General features: G+C 40.3%; 1 protein-coding gene across 1 annotated transcript; it reads right to left on the bottom strand.

Moving 5' to 3' along the window:
* Positions 1-4,305: 4,305 nt before the first annotated feature.
* LOC115182919 (piggyBac transposable element-derived protein 4-like) lies at positions 4,306-6,811 on the bottom strand. The gene is made up of 3 exons (XM_029744274.1): positions 6,622-6,811; positions 5,869-6,501; positions 4,306-5,330 (listed from the first exon to the last, which is right to left on the bottom strand). Exons 1-3 carry the CDS (start codon positions 6,809-6,811, stop codon positions 4,306-4,308), a joined length of 1,848 nt encoding a protein of 615 aa, XP_029600134.1.
* Between the last annotated feature and the right edge of the window lie 14,047 nt (positions 6,812-20,858).

Genomic DNA, 20,858 nt, shown 5'->3' with positions numbered 1-20,858 from the left:
GTTTTTATAGGCCTGTCCAGAATGTCGCTAGTTCGGCATGACCGGGGTCACTGTTTTTGTGTCATGAAAATGAAGAAGAAAAAAATCTGCAATTTTTGTGAAAATGGTTTTAAAATGTTTTTATAGGCCTGTCCAGAATGTCGATAGTTCGGCATGACCGGGGTCACTGTTTTTGTGTCAAAAAAAGAAAAAAAAAAATCTGAGTTTTTTTGGTGAAAATGGTTCTAAAATGTTTTTATAGGCCTGTCCAGAATGTCGATAATTCGGCATGACCGGGGTCACTGTTTTTGTGTCAAAAAAAGAAGCAAAAAATCGGATTTTTTTTTGTGAAAATGGTTCTAAAATGTTTTTTTTAGGCCTGTCCAGAATGTCACTAGTTCGGCATGTCCGCGGTCACTGTTTTTGTGTCACGAAAATGAAAAAAAAATATCTGCAATATTTTGTGAAAATGGTTCTAAAATGTTTTTTTAGGCCTGTCCAGAATGTCGCTAGTTCGGCATGTCCGCGGTCACTGTTTTTGTGTCACGAAAATGAAAAAAAAAAATTGGAGTTTTTTTTGTGAAAATGGTTCTAAAATGTTTTTTTTAGGCCTGTCCAGAATGTCACTAGTTCGGCATGTCCGCGGTCACTGTTTTTGTGTCACGAAAATGAAAAAAAAAAATCTGCAATTTTTGTGAAAATGGTTTTAAAATGTTTTTATAGGCCTGTCCAGAATGTCGCTAGTTCGGCATGTCCGCGGTCACTGTTTTTGTGTCACGAAAATGAAAAAAAAAAAATCTGCAACTTTTTGTGAAAATGGTTTTAAAATGTTTTTATAGGCCTGTCCAGAATGTCGATAGTTCGGCATGACCGGGGTCACTGTTTTTGTGTCAAAAAAAGAAAACAAAAATCTGATTTTTTTTGTGAAAATGGTTCTAAAATGTTTTTTTTAGGCCTGTCCAGAATGTCGCTAGTTCGGCATGTCCGCGGTCACTGTTTTTGTGTCACGAAAAAAAAAAAAAAAATATCTGCAATTTTTTGTGAAAATGGTTCTAAAATGTTTTTTTTTAGGCCTGTCCAGATTGGCGCTAGTTCGGCATGTCCGCGGTCACTGTTTTTGTGTCACGAAAATGAAAAAAAAAAATTCTGCAACTTTTTGTGAAAATGGTTTTAAAATATTTTTATAGGCCAGTCCAGAATGTCGCTAGTTCGGCATGTCCGGTGTCACTGTTTTTGTGTCAAAAAATAAAAAATAAATCGGATTTTTTTTTGTGAAAATGGTTCTAAAATGTTTTTTTTAGGCCTGTCCAGAATGTCGCTAGTTCGGCTTGTCCGCGGTCACTGTTTTTGTGTCACGAAAATGAAAAAAAAAAATTCTGCAATTTTTGTGAAAATGGTTTTAAAATGTTTTTATAGGCCTGTCCAGAATGTCGCTAGTTCGGCATGACCGGGGTCACTGTTTTTGTGTCATGAAAATGAAGAAAAAAAAAATCTGCAATTTTTGTGAAAATGGTTTTAAAATGTTTTTATAGGCCTGTCCAGAATGTCGCTAGTTCGGCATGACCGGGGTCACTGTTTTTGTGTCAAAAAAAGAAAAAAAAAATCTGAGTTTTTTTGGTGAAAATGGTTCTAAAATGTTTTTATAGGCCTGTCCAGAATGTCGATAATTCGGCATGACCGGGGTCACTGTTTTTGTGTCAAAAAAAGAAGCAAAAAATCGGATTTTTTTTGTGAAAATGGTTCTAAAATGTTTTTTTTTAGGCCTGTCCAGAATGTCACTAGTTCGGCATGTCCGCGGTCACTGTTTTTGTGTCACGAAAATGAAAAAAAAATATCTGCAATTTTTGTGAAAATGGTTCTAAAATGTTTTTTTTAGGCCTGTCCAGAATGTCGCTAGTTCGGCATGTCCGCGGTCACTGTTTTTGTGTCACGAAAATGAAAAAAAAAAATTCTGCAACTTTTTGTGAAAATGGTTTTAAAATATTTTTATAGGCCGGTCCAGAAAGTCGCTAGTTCGGCATGTCCGGTGTCACTGTTTTTGTATCAAAAAAAGAAAATCGGATTTTTTTTTGTGAAAATGGTTCTAAAATGTTTTTTTTAAGCCTGTCCAGAATGTCGCTAGTTCGGCATGTCCGCGGTCACTGTTTTTGTGTCACGAAAATTGAAAAAAAAAAATCTGCAACTTTTTGTGAAAATGGTTTTAAAATATTTTTATAGGCCTGTCCAGAATGTCGCTAGTTCGGCCTGTCCGGTGTCACTGTTTTTGTGTCAAAAAAAGGAAAAAAAAAATCGGATTTTTTTTTGTGAAAATGGTTCTAAAATGTTTTTTTAGGCCTGTCCAGAATGTCGCTAGTTCGGCATGTCCGCGGTCACTGTTTTTGTGTCACGAAAATGAAGAAAAAAAAAATCTGCAATTTTTGTGAAAATGGTTTTAAAATGTTTTTATAGGCCTGTCCAGAATGTCGCTAGTTCGGCATGACCGGGGTCACTGTTTTTGTGTCACGAAAATGAAAAAAAAAAAATCTGCAATTTTTGTGAAAATGGTTCTAAAATGTTTTTTTTAAGCCTGTCCAGAATGTCGCTAGTTCGGCATGTCCGCGGTCACTGTTTTTGTGTCACGAAAATTGAAAAAAAAAATCTGCAACTTTTTGTGAAAATGGTTTTAAAATGTTTTTATAGGCCTGTCCAGAATGTCGATAGTTCGGCATGACCGGGGTCACTGTTTTTGTGTCACGAAAATTGAAAAAAAAAAATCTGCAACTTTTTGTGAAAATGGTTTTAAAATATTTTTATAGGCCTGTCCAGAATGTCGCTAGTTCGGCCTGTCCGGTGTCACTGTTTTTGTGTCAAAAAAAGGAAAAAAAAATCGGATTTTTTTTTGTGAAAATGGTTCTAAAATGTTTTTTTTTAGGCCTGTCCAGATTGGCGCTAGTTCGGCATGTCCGCGGTCACTGTTTTTGTGTCACGAAAATGAAAAAAAAAATTCTGCAACTTTTTGTGAAAATGGTTTTAAAATATTTTTATAGGCCTGTCCAGAATGTCGCTAGTTCGGCATGTCCGGTGTCACTGTTTTTGTGTCAAAAAATAAAAAATAAATCGGATTTTTTTTGTGAAAATGGTTCTAAAATGTTTTTTTTAGGCCTGTCCAGAATGTCGCTAGTTCGGCTTGTCCGCGGTCACTGTTTTTGTGTCACGAAAATGAAAAAAAAAAATTCTGCAACTTTTTGTGAAAATGGTTTTAAAATGTTTTTATAGGCCTGTCCAGAATGTCGATAGTTCGGCATGTCCGCGGTCACTGTTTTTGTGTCACGAAAATGAAAAAAAAAAAATCTGCAATTTTTGTGAAAATGGTTTTAAAATATTTTTATAGGCCTGTCCAGAATGTCGATAGTTCGGCATGACCGCGGTCACTGTTTTTGTGTCACGAAAATGAAAAAAAAAATTGGAGTTTTTTTTGTGAAAATGGTTCTAAAGTGTTTTTTTTAGGCCTGTCCAGAATGTCACTAGTTCGGCATGTCCGCGGTCACTGTTTTTGTGTCACGAAAATGAAAAAAAAAAATCTGCAATTTTTGTGAAAATGGTTTTAAAATGTTTTTATAGGCCTGTCCAGAATGTCGCTAGTTCGGCATGTCCGCGGTCACTGTTTTTGTGTCACGAAAATGAAAAAAAAAAAATCTGCAACTTTTTGTGAAAATGGTTTTAAAATGTTTTTATAGGCCTGTCCAGAATGTCGATAGTTCGGCATGACCGGGGTCACTGTTTTTGTGTCAAAAAAAGAAAACAAAAATCTGATTTTTTTTGTGAAAATGGTTCTAAAATGTTTTTTTTTAGGCCTGTCCAGAATGTCACTAGTTCGGCATGTCCGCGGTCACTGTTTTTGTGTCACGAAAATGAAAAAAAAAATATCTGCAATTTTTTGTGAAAATGGTTCTAAAATGTTTTTTTTTTAGGCCTGTCCAGATTGGCGCTAGTTCGGCATGTCCGCGGTCACTGTTTTTGTGTCACGAAAATGAAAAAATTCTGCAACTTTTTGTGAAAATGGTTTTAAAATATTTTTATAGGCCTGTCCAGAATGTCGCTAGTTCGGCATGTCCGGTGTCACTGTTTTTGTGTCAAAAAATAAAAAATAAATCGGATTTTTTTTTGTGAAAATGGTTCTAAAATGTTTTTTTTAGGCCTGTCCAGAATGTCGCTAGTTCGGCTTGTCCGCGGTCACTGTTTTTGTGTCACGAAAATGAAAAAAAAAAATTCTGCAATTTTTGTGAAAATGGTTTTAACCCTCCCGTTGTCCTCCCATTCTGCCTACTCCCCGTGTCCCCGGGCGGGTCACCCTGTCCCGTCTCGGCTAAAGGCCCAGAGGGCACAAGTGTGACAGTAGGCGTGCGAACAGCCTTTGCAGATGTATTTCTTACACCTGCAGCACGCCGTGTGTGTCTTGGCGTCCTTCTTGGGCGGGCAGAGCTGACACCTCTTCCTCTTGCTGGCCACTAGCGGGGCGGCGGCCGGGCCGGCGGCGTCCGGGCCGGCGGCGCGCTCCCGGGCCGGCGGAGGAGCGGCGTCGCGGTCGGCACCTTGCAGGACTTTGACGAGCGCGGACGCGGCTTCGGTGCGGGGGAGACGCTGCCTTCTTTGTATCAAGGGCTTGACCAGCGCCTTTCCCAGCTGCTCCAGGAACACCCTCCTCTTGTTCCGCTTCCGAGGCATCCAGTCGGGCTTGATCTCTCGCCATATGACAAAGGCGTTGTAAGAGGACACGTCGAGGATGTTGTGGAAGATGACCAGGGGCCAGCGGGCAGTCATCCGTCTGCAGCTGTAGGTGCCGACCACCTTGTCTAGGTTGTCCACGCCGCCCTTGTTGCGGTTGTAGTCTAGGATGAGGGCCGGCTTCCGGTCGCGGCGATCGCTGACGTCGGCCTCCGTGTGCAGCGTGCTCAGGAGCAGCACGTTCTTATTTCTCTTTGCCAGGTAGGACACCAGAGTGGCGGTGGGCGTGAAGGCGAACATGGAGGACGAGACCTGTCTGCCCTTTGACTGGAGCAGCGCGGGAGGGAGCTCGGGCTTGTTCTTTCGCACCGTGCCGACCACGGTGAGGTTCCTCTCGAGGAGCCGCTGGCCGAGTTCGTAGGAGGTGAAGAAGTTGTCGCAGGTGACGTTGTGACCAGCGGGCAGCCCCTGCGTGAGATCGAGGACGACGCGGGCGCCCTGGTTCTTCTCGGGGGCTCCGCCGGCCGCCTTACCGGTGTAGACTTGCATCTTCCAAGCGTAGCTGGACTTGGCGTCGCAGGCCACCCACGACTTGATGCCGTATTTGGCCGGCTTGCTGGGGATGTACTGTCGGAAAGGACAGCGCCCTTTCGGGAGAGGGAGAGGAAGGAGATTAGCGGCGGCGGCGGCACTGATGCTGACGCTAACTCTCTATACTACCGCTGGCTCATCGAGCGGCGTCATGCTGCTGATGCTACTGCTGATGCTGATGCTGCTGCTGATGATGATGATGATGACGCTGACGCTACCTCTCTATACTACACAGATACACAGATACACAGATACACAGATACACAGACGGTACCTCTGAACGGGACCAGTTGTTGGTCCACCGTCAAGTCAGACCCCGGGTCGAGAGGAAGGAGATTAGCAGCGTCGTGCTGCTGCTGCTGCTACCGCTGCTGCCGATGACGCTACTGCTCCTGATGCCGCTACCCCTCTATACTACCGCTGGCTCATCATTGGGGGGGGGGGGGGGGGGGGGGCGCGCGGCGTTTACGTTACACGCCGACGCTACCTCTCTATAGGACACGTACGTACAGATACGCACAGATACTCACAGCAGATACGCACAGACGCACACCCCCACACACACACACACGCACGCACGCACGCACGCGGTACCTCTGAACGGGACCAGTTGTTCGTCCACCGTCAAGTCGGACCCCGGGTTGTAGAGGGCCGGCAGCCGCTCCTGCCACAGGTCCCAGACCTCTCTTATGGCCGCCAGTCTGTCGGCGGCGAGTCTCGCGGGTCTCGTCCGGCGGTCGTCGAATCGCAGCAGCCTCGAGTACTTGTGAAAGACCTTGAGCGGCATGGTGGCTCGGAACACGGTCCTGCCGCTCTCCGCGTCCCACAGGCTGGCCGCGGCCTCGCCCCGGGACCTGTAGACGCCCGCTAGGATTAGCAGCCCTAGGTAGGCGCGCAGGTCGACCGAGTCCATGGGTCGCCAGCCGTCGCCGTATTTTCTCACCCCCTGCAGATTGGTCATGTCCACGACGATCCTTTCTATCGCCGGCGTGACAAACAGCCGGAAGGTGGACTCGATGTCGAGCGCGCGCGACGCCGCGTAGGCCGTAGGGCCGGGCGTCACCGCGGGGCCGGGGTGGCGGACGGCGCGGGGCAGGTCCGGGCCGCGATAGGCCGCGGAGGACCATTTGATTTTGCCGTTTTTTGACAGCAACGTCTCCCTTCGGCCTCGGACGGCCGCCGCCGCCGCCGGGTCCTCTCGCTCTGGCTCTGGCTCTCTGTCTCGCTCTCGGCCGGTGGCCGTGTCTCGCTCTCCCTCTCGCTCTCCCTCTCGCTCTTCCTCCTCCTCCTCCTCCGAAGAAGAAGAAGAAGAAGAGCGCGACCGCAAGGCCGAGTCGTCCGCGTCACGTTCGGGGTCGTATTCCTCGCCGTCTTCGTCTTCCGAAACGTCCTCCTCTTCGGAATCGCAAAAGTCTTCTTCGTCTTCTCGGTCGACGCTGGAGGCTATCTGTTCCAGGACCTGAGCCGCGCTGAAATCGGGACCGCGTCGAGGCGCCGGCTGCGGCCTCGCGTTCGGCGGGGTCGTATTCCTCGCCATCGTCCTCATCATCGTCCTCGTCTTCTTTTTCTTTTTCTTCTTCTTCCTCTTCTTCTTCTTCTTCCTGACAATATTAGTAGCCTCTCTACGGCCGGCCGACTGCAGGCTGACGCGCGCCCGAGCCGGGGGGGTCGCTCTGACCCGGCCCTGACAACTGCAGAGGGGGTTACGACATACGCGTTGCTGACGCGCGCCCGAGCCGGGGGGGTCTCTCTGACCCGGCCCTGACAACTGCAGAGGGGGTTACGACATACGCGTTGCTGACGCGCGCCCGAGCCGGGGGTCTCTCTGACCCGGCCCTGACAACTGCAGAGGGGGGATATGACATACGCGTTGCTGACGCTTCCCCCGGGGTCTCTCTGACCCGGCCCTGACAACTGCAGAGGGGGATACGACATACGCGTTGCTGACGCTTCCCCAGGGGTCTCTCTGACCCGGCCTGGACAACGGGAGGGCCGACGCGTGGCCGAGCCGGGGGTCTCTCTGACCCGGCCTGGACGACTGCAGAGGGGGATACAACATACGCGTTGCTGACGCTTCCCCCGGGGTCTCTCTGACCCGGCCTGGACTCGGGGTGGAACGGCTCCTAACCCGTGGCCGACGCGTTGCTGACGCGCGCCCGGCCCGGGGGTCTCTCTGACCCGGCCCTGACAACTGCAGAGGGGGGGGGGATATAACATACGCGTTGCTGACGCTTCCCCCGGGGTCTCTCTGACCCGGCCTGGACAACGGGAGGGCTGACGCGTGGCCGAGCCGGGGGGGGTCTCTCTGACCCGGCCCGGACAACTGCAGAGGGGGGGGATATAACATACGCGTTGCTGACGCTTCCCCCGGGGTCTCTCTGACCCCGGCCTGGACAACGGGAGGGCTGACGCGAAAAAAAAATCTGCAATTTTTGTGAAAATGGTTTTAAATGTTTTTATAGGCCTGTCCAGAATGTCGATAGTTCGGCATGACCGGGGTCACTGTTTTTGTGTCAAAAAAAGAAAAAAAAAATCTGAGTTTTTTTTGTGAAAATGGTTCTAAAATGTTTTTATAGGCCTGTCCAGAATGTCGATAATTCGGCATGACCGGGGTCACTGTTTTTGTGTCAAAAAAAGAAGCAAAAAATCGGATTTTTTTTTGTGAAAATGGTTCTAAAATGTTTTTTTTAGGCCTGTCCAGAATGTCACTAGTTCGGCATGTCCGCGGTCACTGTTTTTGTGTCACGAAAATGAAAAAAAAATATCTGCAATTTTTTGTGAAAATGGTTCTAAAATGTTTTTTTTAGGCCTGTCCAGAATGTCGCTAGTTCGGCATGTCCGCGGTCACTGTTTTTGTGTCACGAAAATGAAAAAAAAAAATTCTGCAACTTTTTGTGAAAATGGTTTTAAAATATTTTATAGGCCGGTCCAGAAAGTCGCTAGTTCGGCATGTCCGGTGTCACTGTTTTTGTATCAAAAAAAGAAAAAAAAATCTGAGTTTTTTTTGTGAAAATGGTTCTAAAATGTTTTTTTAAGGCCTGTCCAGAATGTCGCTAGTTCGGCATGTCCGCGGTCACTGTTTTTGTGTCACGAAAAATGAAAAAAAAAAATCTGCAATTTTTTGTGAAAATGGTTTTAAAATGTTTTTTTTAGGCCTGTCCAGAATGTCGCTAGTTCGGCATGTCCGCGGTCACTGTTTTTGTGTCACGAAAATGAAAAAAAAAAAATCTGCAATTTTTTGTGAAAATGGTTTAAAATGTTTTTTATAGGCCTGTCCAGAATGTCGCTAGTTCGGCATGACCGCGGTCACTGTTTTTGTGTCACGAAAATGAAAAAAAAAAATCTGAGTTTTTTGTGAAAATGGTTCTAAAATGTTTTTTATAGGCCTGTCCAGAATGTCGCTAGTTCGGCATGTCCGCGGTCACTGTTTTTGTGTCACGAAAATGAAAAAAAAAAATCTGCAACTTTTTTGTGAAAATGGTTTTAAAATGTTTTTATAGGCCTGTCCAGAATGTCGCTAGTTCGGCATGTCCGCGGTCACTGTTTTTGTGTCACGAAAATGAAAAAAAAAATCTGCAATTTTTGTGAAAATGGTTTTAAAATGTTTTTATAGGCCTGTCCAGAATGTCGCTAGTTCGGCATGTCCGGGTCACTGTTTTTGTGTCAAAAAAAGAAAAAAAAAATCTGATTTTTTTTGTGAAAATGGTTCTAAAATGTTTTTTTTAGGCCTGTCCAGAATGTCGCTAGTTCGGCATGTCCGCGGTCACTGTTTTTGTGTCACGAAAATGAAAAAAAAAAATCTGCAACTTTTTGTGAAAATGGTTTTAAAATGTTTTTATAGGCCTGTCCAGAATGTCGATAGTTCGGCATGACCGGGGTCACTGTTTTTGTGTCACGAAAAATGAAAAAAAAAATCTGCAATTTTTTTGTGAAAATGGTTTTAAAATGTTTTTATAGGCCTGTCCAGAATGTCGCTAGTTCGGCATGTCCGCGGTCACTGTTTTTGTGTCACGAAAATGAAAAAAAAAATCTGCAATTTTTGTGAAAATGGTTTTAAAATGTTTTTTATAGGCCTGTCCAGAATGTCGCTAGTTCGGCATGTCCGCGGTCACTGTTTTTGTGTCACGAAAATAAAAAAAAAATCTGATTTTTTTTTGTGAAAATGGTTCTAAAATGTTTTTTTTAGGCCTGTCCAGAATGTCGCTAGTTCGGCATGTCCGCGGTCACTGTTTTTGTGTCACGAAAATGAAAAAAAAAATCTGCAATTTTTTGTGAAAATGGTTTTAAAATGTTTTTATAGGCCTGTCCAGAATGTCGCTAGTTCGGCATGTCCGCGGTCACTGTTTTTGTGTCACGAAAATGAAAAAAAAAATCTGCAATTTTTTTTGTGAAAATGGTTCTAAAATGTTTTTTATAGGCCTGTCCAGAATGTCGCTAGTTCGGCATGTCCGCGGTCACTGTTTTTGTGTCACGAAAATGAAAAAAAAAAATCTGCAACTTTTTGTGAAAATGGTTTTAAAATGTTTTTATAGGCCTGTCCAGAATGTCGCTAGTTCGGCATGTCCGCGGTCACTGTTTTTGTGTCACGAAAATGAAAAAAAAAATCTGCAATTTTTTGTGAAAATGGTTCTAAAATGTTTTTTATAGGCCTGTCCAGAATGTCGCTAGTTCGGCATGTCCGCGGTCACTGTTTTTGTGTCACGAAAATGAAAAAAAAAATCTGCAATTTTTTTGTGAAAATGGTTCTAAAATGTTTTTTTTAGGCCTGTCCAGAATGTCGCTAGTTCGGCATGTCCGCGGTCACTGTTTTTGTGTCACGAAAATGAAAAAAAAAATTCTGCAACTTTTTGTGAAAATGGTTTTAAAATGTTTTTATAGGCCTGTCCAGAATGTCGCTAGTTCGGCATGTCCGGTGTCACTGTTTTTGTGTCAAAAAATAAAAAAAAAATCGGATTTTTTTTTGTGAAAATGGTTCTAAAATGTTTTTTTTAGGCCTGTCCAGAATGTCGCTAGTTCGGCATGTCCGCGGTCACTGTTTTTGTGTCACGAAAATGAAAAAAAAAAATCTGCAATTTTTGTGAAAATGGTTTTAAAATGTTTTTATAGGCCTGTCCAGAATGTCGATAGTTCGGCATGACCGGGGTCACTGTTTTTGTGTCACGAAAATGAAAAAAAAAATCTGCAATTTTTTTGTGAAAATGGTTTTAAAATGTTTTTATAGGCCTGTCCAGAATGTCGCTAGTTCGGCATGTCCGCGGTCACTGTTTTTGTGTCACAAAAATGAAAAAAAAAATCTGCAGTTTTTTTGTGAAAATGGTTCTAAAATGTTTTTATAGGCCTGTCCAGAATGTCGATAGTTCGGCATGACCGGGGTCACTGTTTTTGTGTCAAAAATAAAAAAAAAATCTGATTTTTTTTTGTGAAAATGGTTCTAAAATGTTTTTTTTAGGCCTGTCCAGAATGTCACTAGTTCGGCATGTCCGCGGTCACTGTTTTTGTGTCACGAAAATGAAAAAAAAAAATTCTGCAACTTTTTGTGAAAATGGTTTTAAAATGTTTTATAGGCCTGTCCAGAATGTCGCTAGTTCGGCATGTCCGGGGTCACTGTTTTTGTATCAAAAAAAGAAAAAAATCGGATTTTTTTTTGTGAAAATGGTTCTAAAATGTTTTTTTAGGCCTGTCCAGAATGTCGCTAGTTCGGCATGTCCGCGGTCACTGTTTTTGTGTCACGAAAATGAAAAAAAAAATCTGCAACTTTTTGTGAAAATGGTTTTAAAATGTTTTTATAGGCCTGTCCAGAATGTCGCTAGTTCGGCATGTCCGGGGTCACTGTTTTTGTGTCAAAAAATGAAAAAAAAATCGGATTTTTTTTTGTGAAAATGGTTCTAAAATGTTTTTTTAGGCCTGTCCAGAATGTCGCTAGTTCGGCATGTCCGCGGTCACTGTTTTTGTGTCACGAAAATGAAAAAAAAAAATCTGCAATTTTTTGTGAAAATGGTTTTAAAATGTTTTTATAGGCCTGTCCAGAATGTCGCTAGTTCGGCATGTCCGGGGTCACTGTTTTTGTGTCACGAAAATGAAAAAAAAAAATCTGCAATTTTTTGTGAAAATGGTTCTAAAATGTTTTTTTTAAGCCTGTCCAGAATGTCGCTAGTTCGGCATGTCCGCGGTCACTGTTTTTGTGTCACGAAAATTGAAAAAAAAAAATCTGCAACTTTTTGTGAAAATGGTTTTAAAATGTTTTTATAGGCCTGTCCAGAATGTCGATAGTTCGGCATGACCGGGGTCACTGTTTTTGTGTCACGAAAATTGAAAAAAAAAAATCTGCAATTTTTGTGAAAATGGTTTTAAAATGTTTTTATAGGCCTGTCCAGAATGTCGCTAGTTCGGCATGTCCGCGGTCACTGTTTTTGTGTCACGAAAATGAAAAAAAAAAATCTGCAATTTTTTGTGAAAATGGTTTTAAAATGTTTTTATAGGCCTGTCCAGAATGTCGATAGTTCGGCATGTCCGCGGTCACTGTTTTTGTGTCACGAAAATGAAAAAAAAAATCGGAGTTTTTTTTGTGAAAATGGTTCTAAAATGTTTTTTTTAGGCCTGTCCAGAATGTCGCTAGTTCGGCATGTCCGCGGTCACTGTTTTTGTGTCACGAAAATGAAAAAAAAAATCTGCAACTTTTTTGTGAAAATGGTTTTAAAATGTTTTTATAGGCCTGTCCAGAATGTCGCTAGTTCGGCATGTCCGGTGTCACTGTTTTTGTGTCAAAAAAAGAAAAAAAAATCTGATTTTTTTTTGTGAAAATGGTTCTAAAATGTTTTTTTTAGGCCTGTCCAGAATGTCGCTAGTTCGGCATGTCCGCGGTCACTGTTTTTGTGTCACGAAAATGAAAAAAAAAATCTGCAACTTTTTGTGAAAATGGTTTTAAAATGTTTTTATAGGCCTGTCCAGAATGTCGATAGTTCGGCATGACCGGGGTCACTGTTTTTGTGTCACGAAAATGAAAAAAAAAAATCTGAATTTTTTTGTGAAAATGGTTTTAAAATGTTTTTATAGGCCTGTCCAGAATGTCGATAGTTCGGCATGTCCGCGGTCACTGTTTTTGTGTCACGAAAATGAAAAAAAAAATCTGCAATTTTTTGTGAAAATGGTTTCTAAAATGTTTTTATAGGCCTGTCCAGAATGTCGCTAGTTCGGCATGTCCGCGGTCACTGTTTTTGTGTCACGAAAATGAAAAAAAAAATCTGAGTTTTTTTTTGTGAAAATGGTTCTAAAATGTTTTTTTTAGGCCTGTCCAGAATGTCGCTAGTTCGGCATGTCCGCGGTCACTGTTTTTGTGTCACGAAAATGAAAAAAAAAATCTGCAACTTTTTGTGAAAATGGTTTTAAAATGTTTTTATAGGCCTGTCCAGAATGTCGCTAGTTCGGCATGTCCGCGGTCACTGTTTTTGTGTCAAAAAATGAAAAAAAAATCTGATTTTTTTTTGTGAAAATGGTTCTAAAATGTTTTTTTTAGGCCTGTCCAGAATGTCGCTAGTTCGGCATGTCCGCGGTCACTGTTTTTGTGTCACGAAAATGAAAAAAAAAATCTGCAATTTTTTGTGAAAATGGTTTCTAAAATGTTTTTATAGGCCTGTCCAGAATGTCGCTAGTTCGGCATGTCCGGGGTCACTGTTTTTGTGTCAAAAAATGAAAAAAAAAATCTGAGTTTTTTTTGTGAAAATGGTTCTAAAATGTTTTTTTTAGGCCTGTCCAGAATGTCGCTAGTTCGGCATGTCCGCGGTCACTGTTTTTGTGTCACGAAAATGAAAAAAAAAATCTGCAACTTTTTGTGAAAATGGTTTTAAAATGTTTTTATAGGCCTGTCCAGAATGTCGCTAGTTCGGCATGTCCGGGGTCACTGTTTTTGTGTCACGAAAATGAAAAAAAAATCTGAGTTTTTTTGTGAAAATGGTTCTAAAATGTTTTTTTAGGCCTGTCCAGAATGTCGCTAGTTCGGCATGTCCGCGGTCACTGTTTTTGTGTCACGAAAATGAAAAAAAAAATCTGCAACTTTTTGTGAAAATGGTTTTAAAATGTTTTTATAGGCCTGTCCAGAATGTCGATAGTTCGGCATGACCGGGGTCACTGTTTTTGTGTCAAAAAATGAAAAAAAAAATCTGAGTTTTTTTGTGAAAATGGTTTTAAAATGTTTTTATAGGCCTGTCCAGAATGTCGCTAGTTCGGCATGTCCGCGGTCACTGTTTTTGTGTCACGAAAATGAAAAAAAAAAATCTGCAACTTTTTGTGAAAATGGTTTTAAAATGTTTTTATAGGCCTGTCCAGAATGTCGATAGTTCGGCATGACCGGGGTCACTGTTTTTGTGTCAAAAAATGAAAAAAAAATCTGAGTTTTTTTTGTGAAAATGGTTCTAAAATGTTTTTTTTAGGCCTGTCCAGAATGTCGCTAGTTCGGCATGTCCGCGGTCACTGTTTTTGTGTCACGAAAATGAAAAAAAAAATCTGCAACTTTTTGTGAAAATGGTTTCTAAAATGTTTTTATAGGCCTGTCCAGAATGTCGCTAGTTCGGCATGTCCGGGTCACTGTTTTTGTGTCAAAAAAGAAAAAAAATCGGATTTTTTTTGTGAAAATGGTTCTAAAATGTTTTTTTTAGGCCTGTCCAGAATGTCGCTAGTTCGGCATGTCCGCGGTCACTGTTTTTGTGTCACGAAAATGAAAAAAAAAATCTGCAACTTTTTTGTGAAAATGGTTTTAAAATGTTTTTATAGGCCTGTCCAGAATGTCGCTAGTTCGGCATGACCGGGGTCACTGTTTTTGTGTCACGAAAATGAAAAAAAAAATCTGCAACTTTTTGTGAAAATGGTTTTAAAATGTTTTTTATAGGCCTGTCCAGAATGTCGATAGTTCGGCATGTCCGCGGTCACTGTTTTTGTGTCACGAAAATGAAAAAAAAATCTGCAATTTTTTTGTGAAAATGGTTCTAAAATGTTTTTATAGGCCTGTCCAGAATGTCGCTAGTTCGGCATGTCCGCGGTCACTGTTTTTGTGTCACGAAAATGAAAAAAAATATCTGCAATTTTTTTGTGAAAATGGTTCTAAAATGTTTTTTTTTAGGCCTGTCCAGAATGTCGCTAGTTCGGCATGTCCGCGGTCACTGTTTTTGTGTCACGAAAATGAAAAAAAAATCTGCAACTTTTTGTGAAAATGGTTTCTAAAATGTTTTTATAGGCCTGTCCAGAATGTCGCTAGTTCGGCATGTCCGCGGTCACTGTTTTTGTGTCAAAAAAGAAAAAAAAATCGGATTTTTTTTTGTGAAAATGGTTCTAAAATGTTTTTTTTAGGCCTGTCCAGAATGTCGCTAGTTCGGCATGTCCGCGGTCACTGTTTTTGTGTCACGAAAATGAAAAAAAAATCTGCAATTTTTTGTGAAAATGGTTTTAAAATGTTTTTATAGGCCTGTCCAGAATGTCGCTAGTTCGGCATGTCCGTGGTCACTGTTTTGTGTCACGAAAATGAAAAAAAAAAATCTGCAATTTTTTGTGAAAATGGTTTTAAAATGTTTTTATAGGCCTGTCCAGAATGTCGATAGTTCGGCATGTCCGGGGTCACTGTTTTTGTGTCAAAAAATGAAAAAAAAATCTGCAGTTTTTTTGTGAAAATGGTTCTAAAATGTTTTTATAGGCCTGTCCAGAATGTCGATAGTTCGGCATGACCGGGGTCACTGTTTTTGTGTCAAAAAAAGAAAAAAAAATCTGAGTTTTTTTTGTGAAAATGGTTCTAAAATGTTTTTTTTAGGCCTGTCCAGAATGTCGCTAGTTCGGCATGTCCGCGGTCACTGTTTTTGTGTCACGAAAATGAAAAAAAAATCTGCAACTTTTTGTGAAAATGGTTTTAAAATGTTTTTATAGGCCTGTCCAGAATGTCGCTAGTTCGGCATGTCCGGTGTCACTGTTTTGTGTCAAAAAAGAAAAAATCGGATTTTTTTTGTGAAAATGGTTCTAAAATGTTTTTTTTAAGCCTGTCCAGAATGTCGCTAGTTCGGCATGTCCGCGGTCACTGTTTTTGTGTCACGAAAATGAAAAAAAAAAATCTGCAACTTTTTGTGAAAATGGTTTTAAAATGTTTTTATAGGCCTGTCCAGAATGTCGCTAGTTCGGCATGACCGGGGTCACTGTTTTTGTGTCAAAAAAAAAAAAAAATCTGATTTTTTTTTGTGAAAATGGTTCTAAAATGTTTTTTTTTAGGCCTGTCCAGAATGTCGCTAGTTCGGCTTGTCCGCGGTCACTGTTTTTGTGTCACGAAAATGAAAAAAAAAAATCTGCAATTTTTGTGAAAATGGTTTTAAATGTTTTTATAGGCCTGTCCAGAATGTCGCTAGTTCGGCATGACCGGGGTCACTGTTTTTGTGTCACGAAAATGAAAAAAAAAATCTGAATTTTTTTGTGAAATGGTTCTAAAATGTTTTTTATAGGCCTGTCCAGAATGTCGCTAGTTCGGCATGACCGGGGTCACTGTTTTTGTGTCAAAAAAAGAAAAAAAAATCTGAGTTTTTTTGTGAAAATGGTTCTAAAATGTTTTTTTTAGGCCTGTCCAGAATGTCGCTAGTTCGGCATGTCCGCGGTCACTGTTTTTGTGTCACAAAAATGAAAAAAAAATCTGCAATTTTTTTGTGAAAATGGTTCTAAAATGTTTTTTATAGGCCTGTCCAGAATGTCGCTAGTTCGGCATGTCCGCGGTCACTGTTTTTGTGTCACGAAAATGAAAAAAAAAATCTGCAATTTTTTTGTGAAAATGGTTTTAAATGTTTTTATAGGCCTGTCCAGAATGTCGCTAGTTCGGCATGTCCGGTGTCACTGTTTTTGTGTCAAAAAAGAAAAAAAAATCTGAGTTTTTTTTTGTGAAAATGGTTCTAAAATGTTTTTTTTAGGCCTGTCCAGAATGTCGCTAGTTCGGCATGTCCGCGGTCACTGTTTTTGTGTCACGAAAATGAAAAAAAAAATCTGCAATTTTTGTGAAAATGGTTTTAAAATGTTTTTATAGGCCTGTCCAGAATGTCGCTAGTTCGGCATGACCGGGGTCACTGTTTTTGTGTCACGAAAATGAAAAAAAAAAATCTGCAATTTTTTGTGAAAATGGTTCTAAAATGTTTTTATAGGCCTGTCCAGAATGTCGATAGTTCGGCATGTCCGCGGTCACTGTTTTTGTGTCACGAAAATGAAAAAAAAAATCTGAGTTTTTTTTGTGAAAATGGTTCTAAAATGTTTTTATAGGCCTGTCCAGAATGTCGCTAGTTCGGCATGTCCGCGGTCACTGTTTTTGTGTCACGAAAATGAAAAAAAAATATCTGCAATTTTTTGTGAAAATGGTTCTAAAATGTTTTTTTTTAGGCCTGTCCAGAATGTCGCTAGTTCGGCATGTCCGCGGTCACTGTTTTTGTGTCACGAAAATGAAAAAAAAAAATCTGCAACTTTTTGTGAAAATGGTTTTAAAATGTTTTTATAGGCCTGTCCAGAATGTCGCTAGTTCGGCATGACCGGGGTCACTGTTTTTGTGTCAAAAAAGAAAAAAAAATCTGATTTTTTTTGTGAAAATGGTTCTAAAATGTTTTTTTTAGGCCTGTCCAGAATGTCGCTAGTTCGGCATGTCCGCGGTCACTGTTTTTGTGTCACGAAAATGAAAAAAAAAAATCTGCAATTTTTGTGAAAATGGTTTTAAATGTTTTTATAGGCCTGTCCAGAATGTCGCTAGTTCGGCATGTCCGGGGTCACTGTTTTTGTGTCACGAAAATGAAAAAAAAAATCTGCAATTTTTGTGAAAATGGTTTTAAAATGTTTTTATAGGCCTGTCCAGAATGTCGATAGTTCGGCATGACCGGGGTCACTGTTTTTGTGTCAAAAAAAGAAAAAAAAATCTGAGTTTTTTTGTGAAAATGGTTCTAAAATGTTTTTATAGGCCTGTCCAGAATGTCGCTAGTTCGGCATGTCCGCGGGTCACTGTTTTTGTGTCACAAAATGAAAAAAAAAATCTGAGTTTTTTTTGTGAAAATGGTTTTAAAATGTTTTTTATAGGCCTGTCCAGAATGTCGCTAGTTCGGCATGTCCGCGGTCACTGTTTTTGTGTCACGAAAATGAAAAAAAAAAATCTGCAACTTTTTGTGAAAATGGTTTTAAAATGTTTTTATAGGCCTGTCCAGAATGTCGCTAGTTCGGCATGTCCGGGGTCACTGTTTTTGTGTCAAAAAAGAAAAAAAATCTGAGTTTTTTTTGTGAAAATGGTTCTAAAATGTTTTTTTTTAGGCCTGTCCAGAATGTCGCTAGTTCGGCATGTCCGCGGTCACTGTTTTTGTGTCACGAAAATGAAAAAAAAAATCTGCAACTTTTTGTGAAAATGGTTCTAAAATGTTTTTATAGGCCTGTCCAGAATGTCGCTAGTTCGGCATGTCCGCGGTCACTGTTTTTGTGTCAAAAAATGAAAAAAAAATCTGATTTTTTTTGTGAAAATGGTTCTAAAATGTTTTTTTTAGGCCTGTCCAGAATGTCGCTAGTTCGGCATGTCCGCGGTCACTGTTTTTGTGTCACGAAAATGAAAAAAAAAATCTGCAATTTTTTTGTGAAAATGGTTTTAAAATGTTTTTATAGGCCTGTCCAGAATGTCGCTAGTTCGGCATGACCGGGGTCACTGTTTTTGTGTCACGAAAATGAAAAAAAAAATCTGCAATTTTTTTGTGAAAATGGTTTTAAAATGTTTTTATAGGCCTGTCCAGAATGTCGCTAGTTCGGCATGTCCGCGGTCACTGTTTTTGTGTCACGAAAATGAAAAAAAAAATCTGAATTTTTTTGTGAAAATGGTTTTAAAATGTTTTTTATAGGCCTGTCCAGAATGTCGATAGTTCGGCATGACCGGGTCACTGTTTTTGTGTCAAAAAAGAAAAAAAAATCTGAGTTTTTTTTGTGAAAATGGTTCTAAAATGTTTTTTTTAGGCCTGTCCAGAATGTCGCTAGTTCGGCATGTCCGCGGTCACTGTTTTTGTGTCACAAAAATGAAAAAAAAAATCTGCAACTTTTTGTGAAAATGGTTTTAAAATGTTTTTATAGGCCTGTCCAGAATGTCGCTAGTTCGGCATGTCCGGGGTCACTGTTTTTGTGTCAAAAAAGAAAAAAAAATCTGAGTTTTTTTTGTGAAAATGGTTCTAAAATGTTTTTTTTAGGCCTGTCCAGAATGTCGCTAGTTCGGCATGTCCGCGGTCACTGTTTTTGTGTCACGAAAATGAAAAAAAAAAATCTGCAACTTTTTGTGAAAATGGTTTTAAAATGTTTTTATAGGCCTGTCCAGAATGTCGATAGTTCGGCATGACCGGGGTCACTGTTTTTGTGTCAAAAAAGAAAAAAAAATCTGAGTTTTTTTTGTGAAAATGGTTCTAAAATGTTTTTTTTAGGCCTGTCCAGAATGTCGCTAGTTCGGCATGTCCGCGGTCACTGTTTTTGTGTCACGAAAATGAAAAAAAAAATCTGCAATTTTTTTGTGAAAATGGTTTTAAAATGTTTTTATAGGCCTGTCCAGAATGTCGCTAGTTCGGCATGTCCGCGGTCACTGTTTTTGTGTCACGAAAATGAAAAAAAAAATCTGCAATTTTTTGTGAAAATGGTTCTAAAATGTTTTTTTAGGCCTGTCCAGAATGTCGCTAGTTCGGCATGTCCGCGGTCACTGTTTTTGTGTCACGAAAATGAAAAAAAAAATCTGCAATTTTTTTGTGAAAATGGTTTCTAAAATGTTTTTATAGGCCTGTCCAGAATGTCGCTAGTTCGGCATGTCCGGGGTCACTGTTTTTGTGTCAAAAAAGAAAAAAAAATCTGAGTTTTTTTTGTGAAAATGGTTCTAAAATGTTTTTATAGGCCTGTCCAGAATGTCGCTAGTTCGGCATGTCCGCGGGTCACTGTTTTTGTGTCACGAAAATGAAAAAAAAAAATCTGCAATTTTTTGTGAAAATGGTTTTAAAATGTTTTTATAGGCCTGTCCAGAATGTCGATAGTTCGGCATGTCCGCGGTCACTGTTTTTGTGTCACGAAAATGAAAAAAAAATGTTAGTTTTTTTGTGAAAATGGTTCTAAAATGTTTTTTTTAGGCCTGTCCAGAATGTCGCTAGTTCGGCATGTCCGCGGTCACTGTTTTTGTGTCACGAAAATGAAAAAAAAAATCTGCAATTTTTTGTGAAAATGGTTTTAAAATGTTTTTATAGGCCTGTCCAGAATGTCGCTAGTTCGGCATGACCGGGGTCACTGTTTTTGTGTCAAAAAAGAAAAAAAAATCTGAGTTTTTTTTGTGAAAATGGTTCTAAAATGTTTTTTTTAGGCCTGTCCAGAATGTCGCTAGTTCGGCATGTCCGCGGTCACTGTTTTTGTGTCACGAAAATGAAAAAAAAAATCTGCAATTTTTTGTGAAAATGGTTTTAAAATGTTTTTATAGGCCTGTCCAGAATGTCGCTAGTTCGGCATGTCCGCGGTCACTGTTTTTGTGTCACGAAAATGAAAAAAAAAATCTGCAACTTTTTGTGAAAATGGTTTTAAAATGTTTTTATAGGCCTGTCCAGAATGTCGATAGTTCGGCATGTCCGCGGTCACTGTTTTTGTGTCACGAAAATGAAAAAAAAAAATCTGCAATTTTTGTGAAAATGGTTCTAAAATGTTTTTATAGGCCTGTCCAGAATGTCGCTAGTTCGGCATGTCCGCGGTCACTGTTTTTGTGTCACGAAAATGAAAAAAAAATCGGAGTTTTTTTTGTGAAAATGGTTCTAAAATGTTTTTTTTAGGCCTGTCCAGAATGTCGCTAGTTCGGCATGTCCGCGGTCACTGTTTTTGTGTCACGAAAATGAAAAAAAAAATCTGCAACTTTTTGTGAAAATGGTTTTAAAATGTTTTTATAGGCCTGTCCAGAATGTCGCTAGTTCGGCATGACCGGGGTCACTGTTTTTGTGTCAAAAAAGAAAAAAAAATCTGAGTTTTTTTTGTGAAAATGGTTCTAAAATGTTTTTTTTAGGCCTGTCCAGAATGTCGCTAGTTCGGCATGTCCGCGGTCACTGTTTTTGTGTCACGAAAATGAAAAAAAAAATCTGCAATTTTTTGTGAAAATGGTTTTAAATGTTTTTATAGGCCTGTCCAGAATGTCGCTAGTTCGGCATGACCGGGGTCACTGTTTTTGTGTCAAAAAATGAAAAAAAAAATCTGCAATTTTTTTTTGTGAAAATGGTTCTAAAATGTTTTTTATAGGCCTGTCCAGAATGTCGCTAGTTCGGCATGTCCGCGGTCACTGTTTTTGTGTCACGAAAATGAAAAAAAAATCTGCAATTTTTTGTGAAAATGGTTCTAAATGTTTTTTATAGGCCTGTCCAGAATGTCGCTAGTTCGGCATGTCCGCGGTCACTGTTTTTGTGTCACGAAAATGAAAAAAAAATCTGCAATTTTTTGTGAAAATGGTTTTAAATGTTTTTATAGGCCTGTCCAGAATGTCGATAGTTCGGCATGTCCGTGGTCACTGTTTTTGTGTCAAAAAAAGAAAAAAAAATCTGAGTTTTTTTTGTGAAAATGGTTCT

Source organism: Salmo trutta, unplaced genomic scaffold, assembly GCF_901001165.1.
Source record: "Salmo trutta unplaced genomic scaffold, fSalTru1.1, whole genome shotgun sequence".
NCBI classification, from domain to species: Eukaryota; Metazoa; Chordata; class Actinopteri; order Salmoniformes; family Salmonidae; genus Salmo; species Salmo trutta.
Note: the sequence above shows the minus strand (reverse complement) of the source record. Positions and strands in the feature narration are given on the sequence as shown.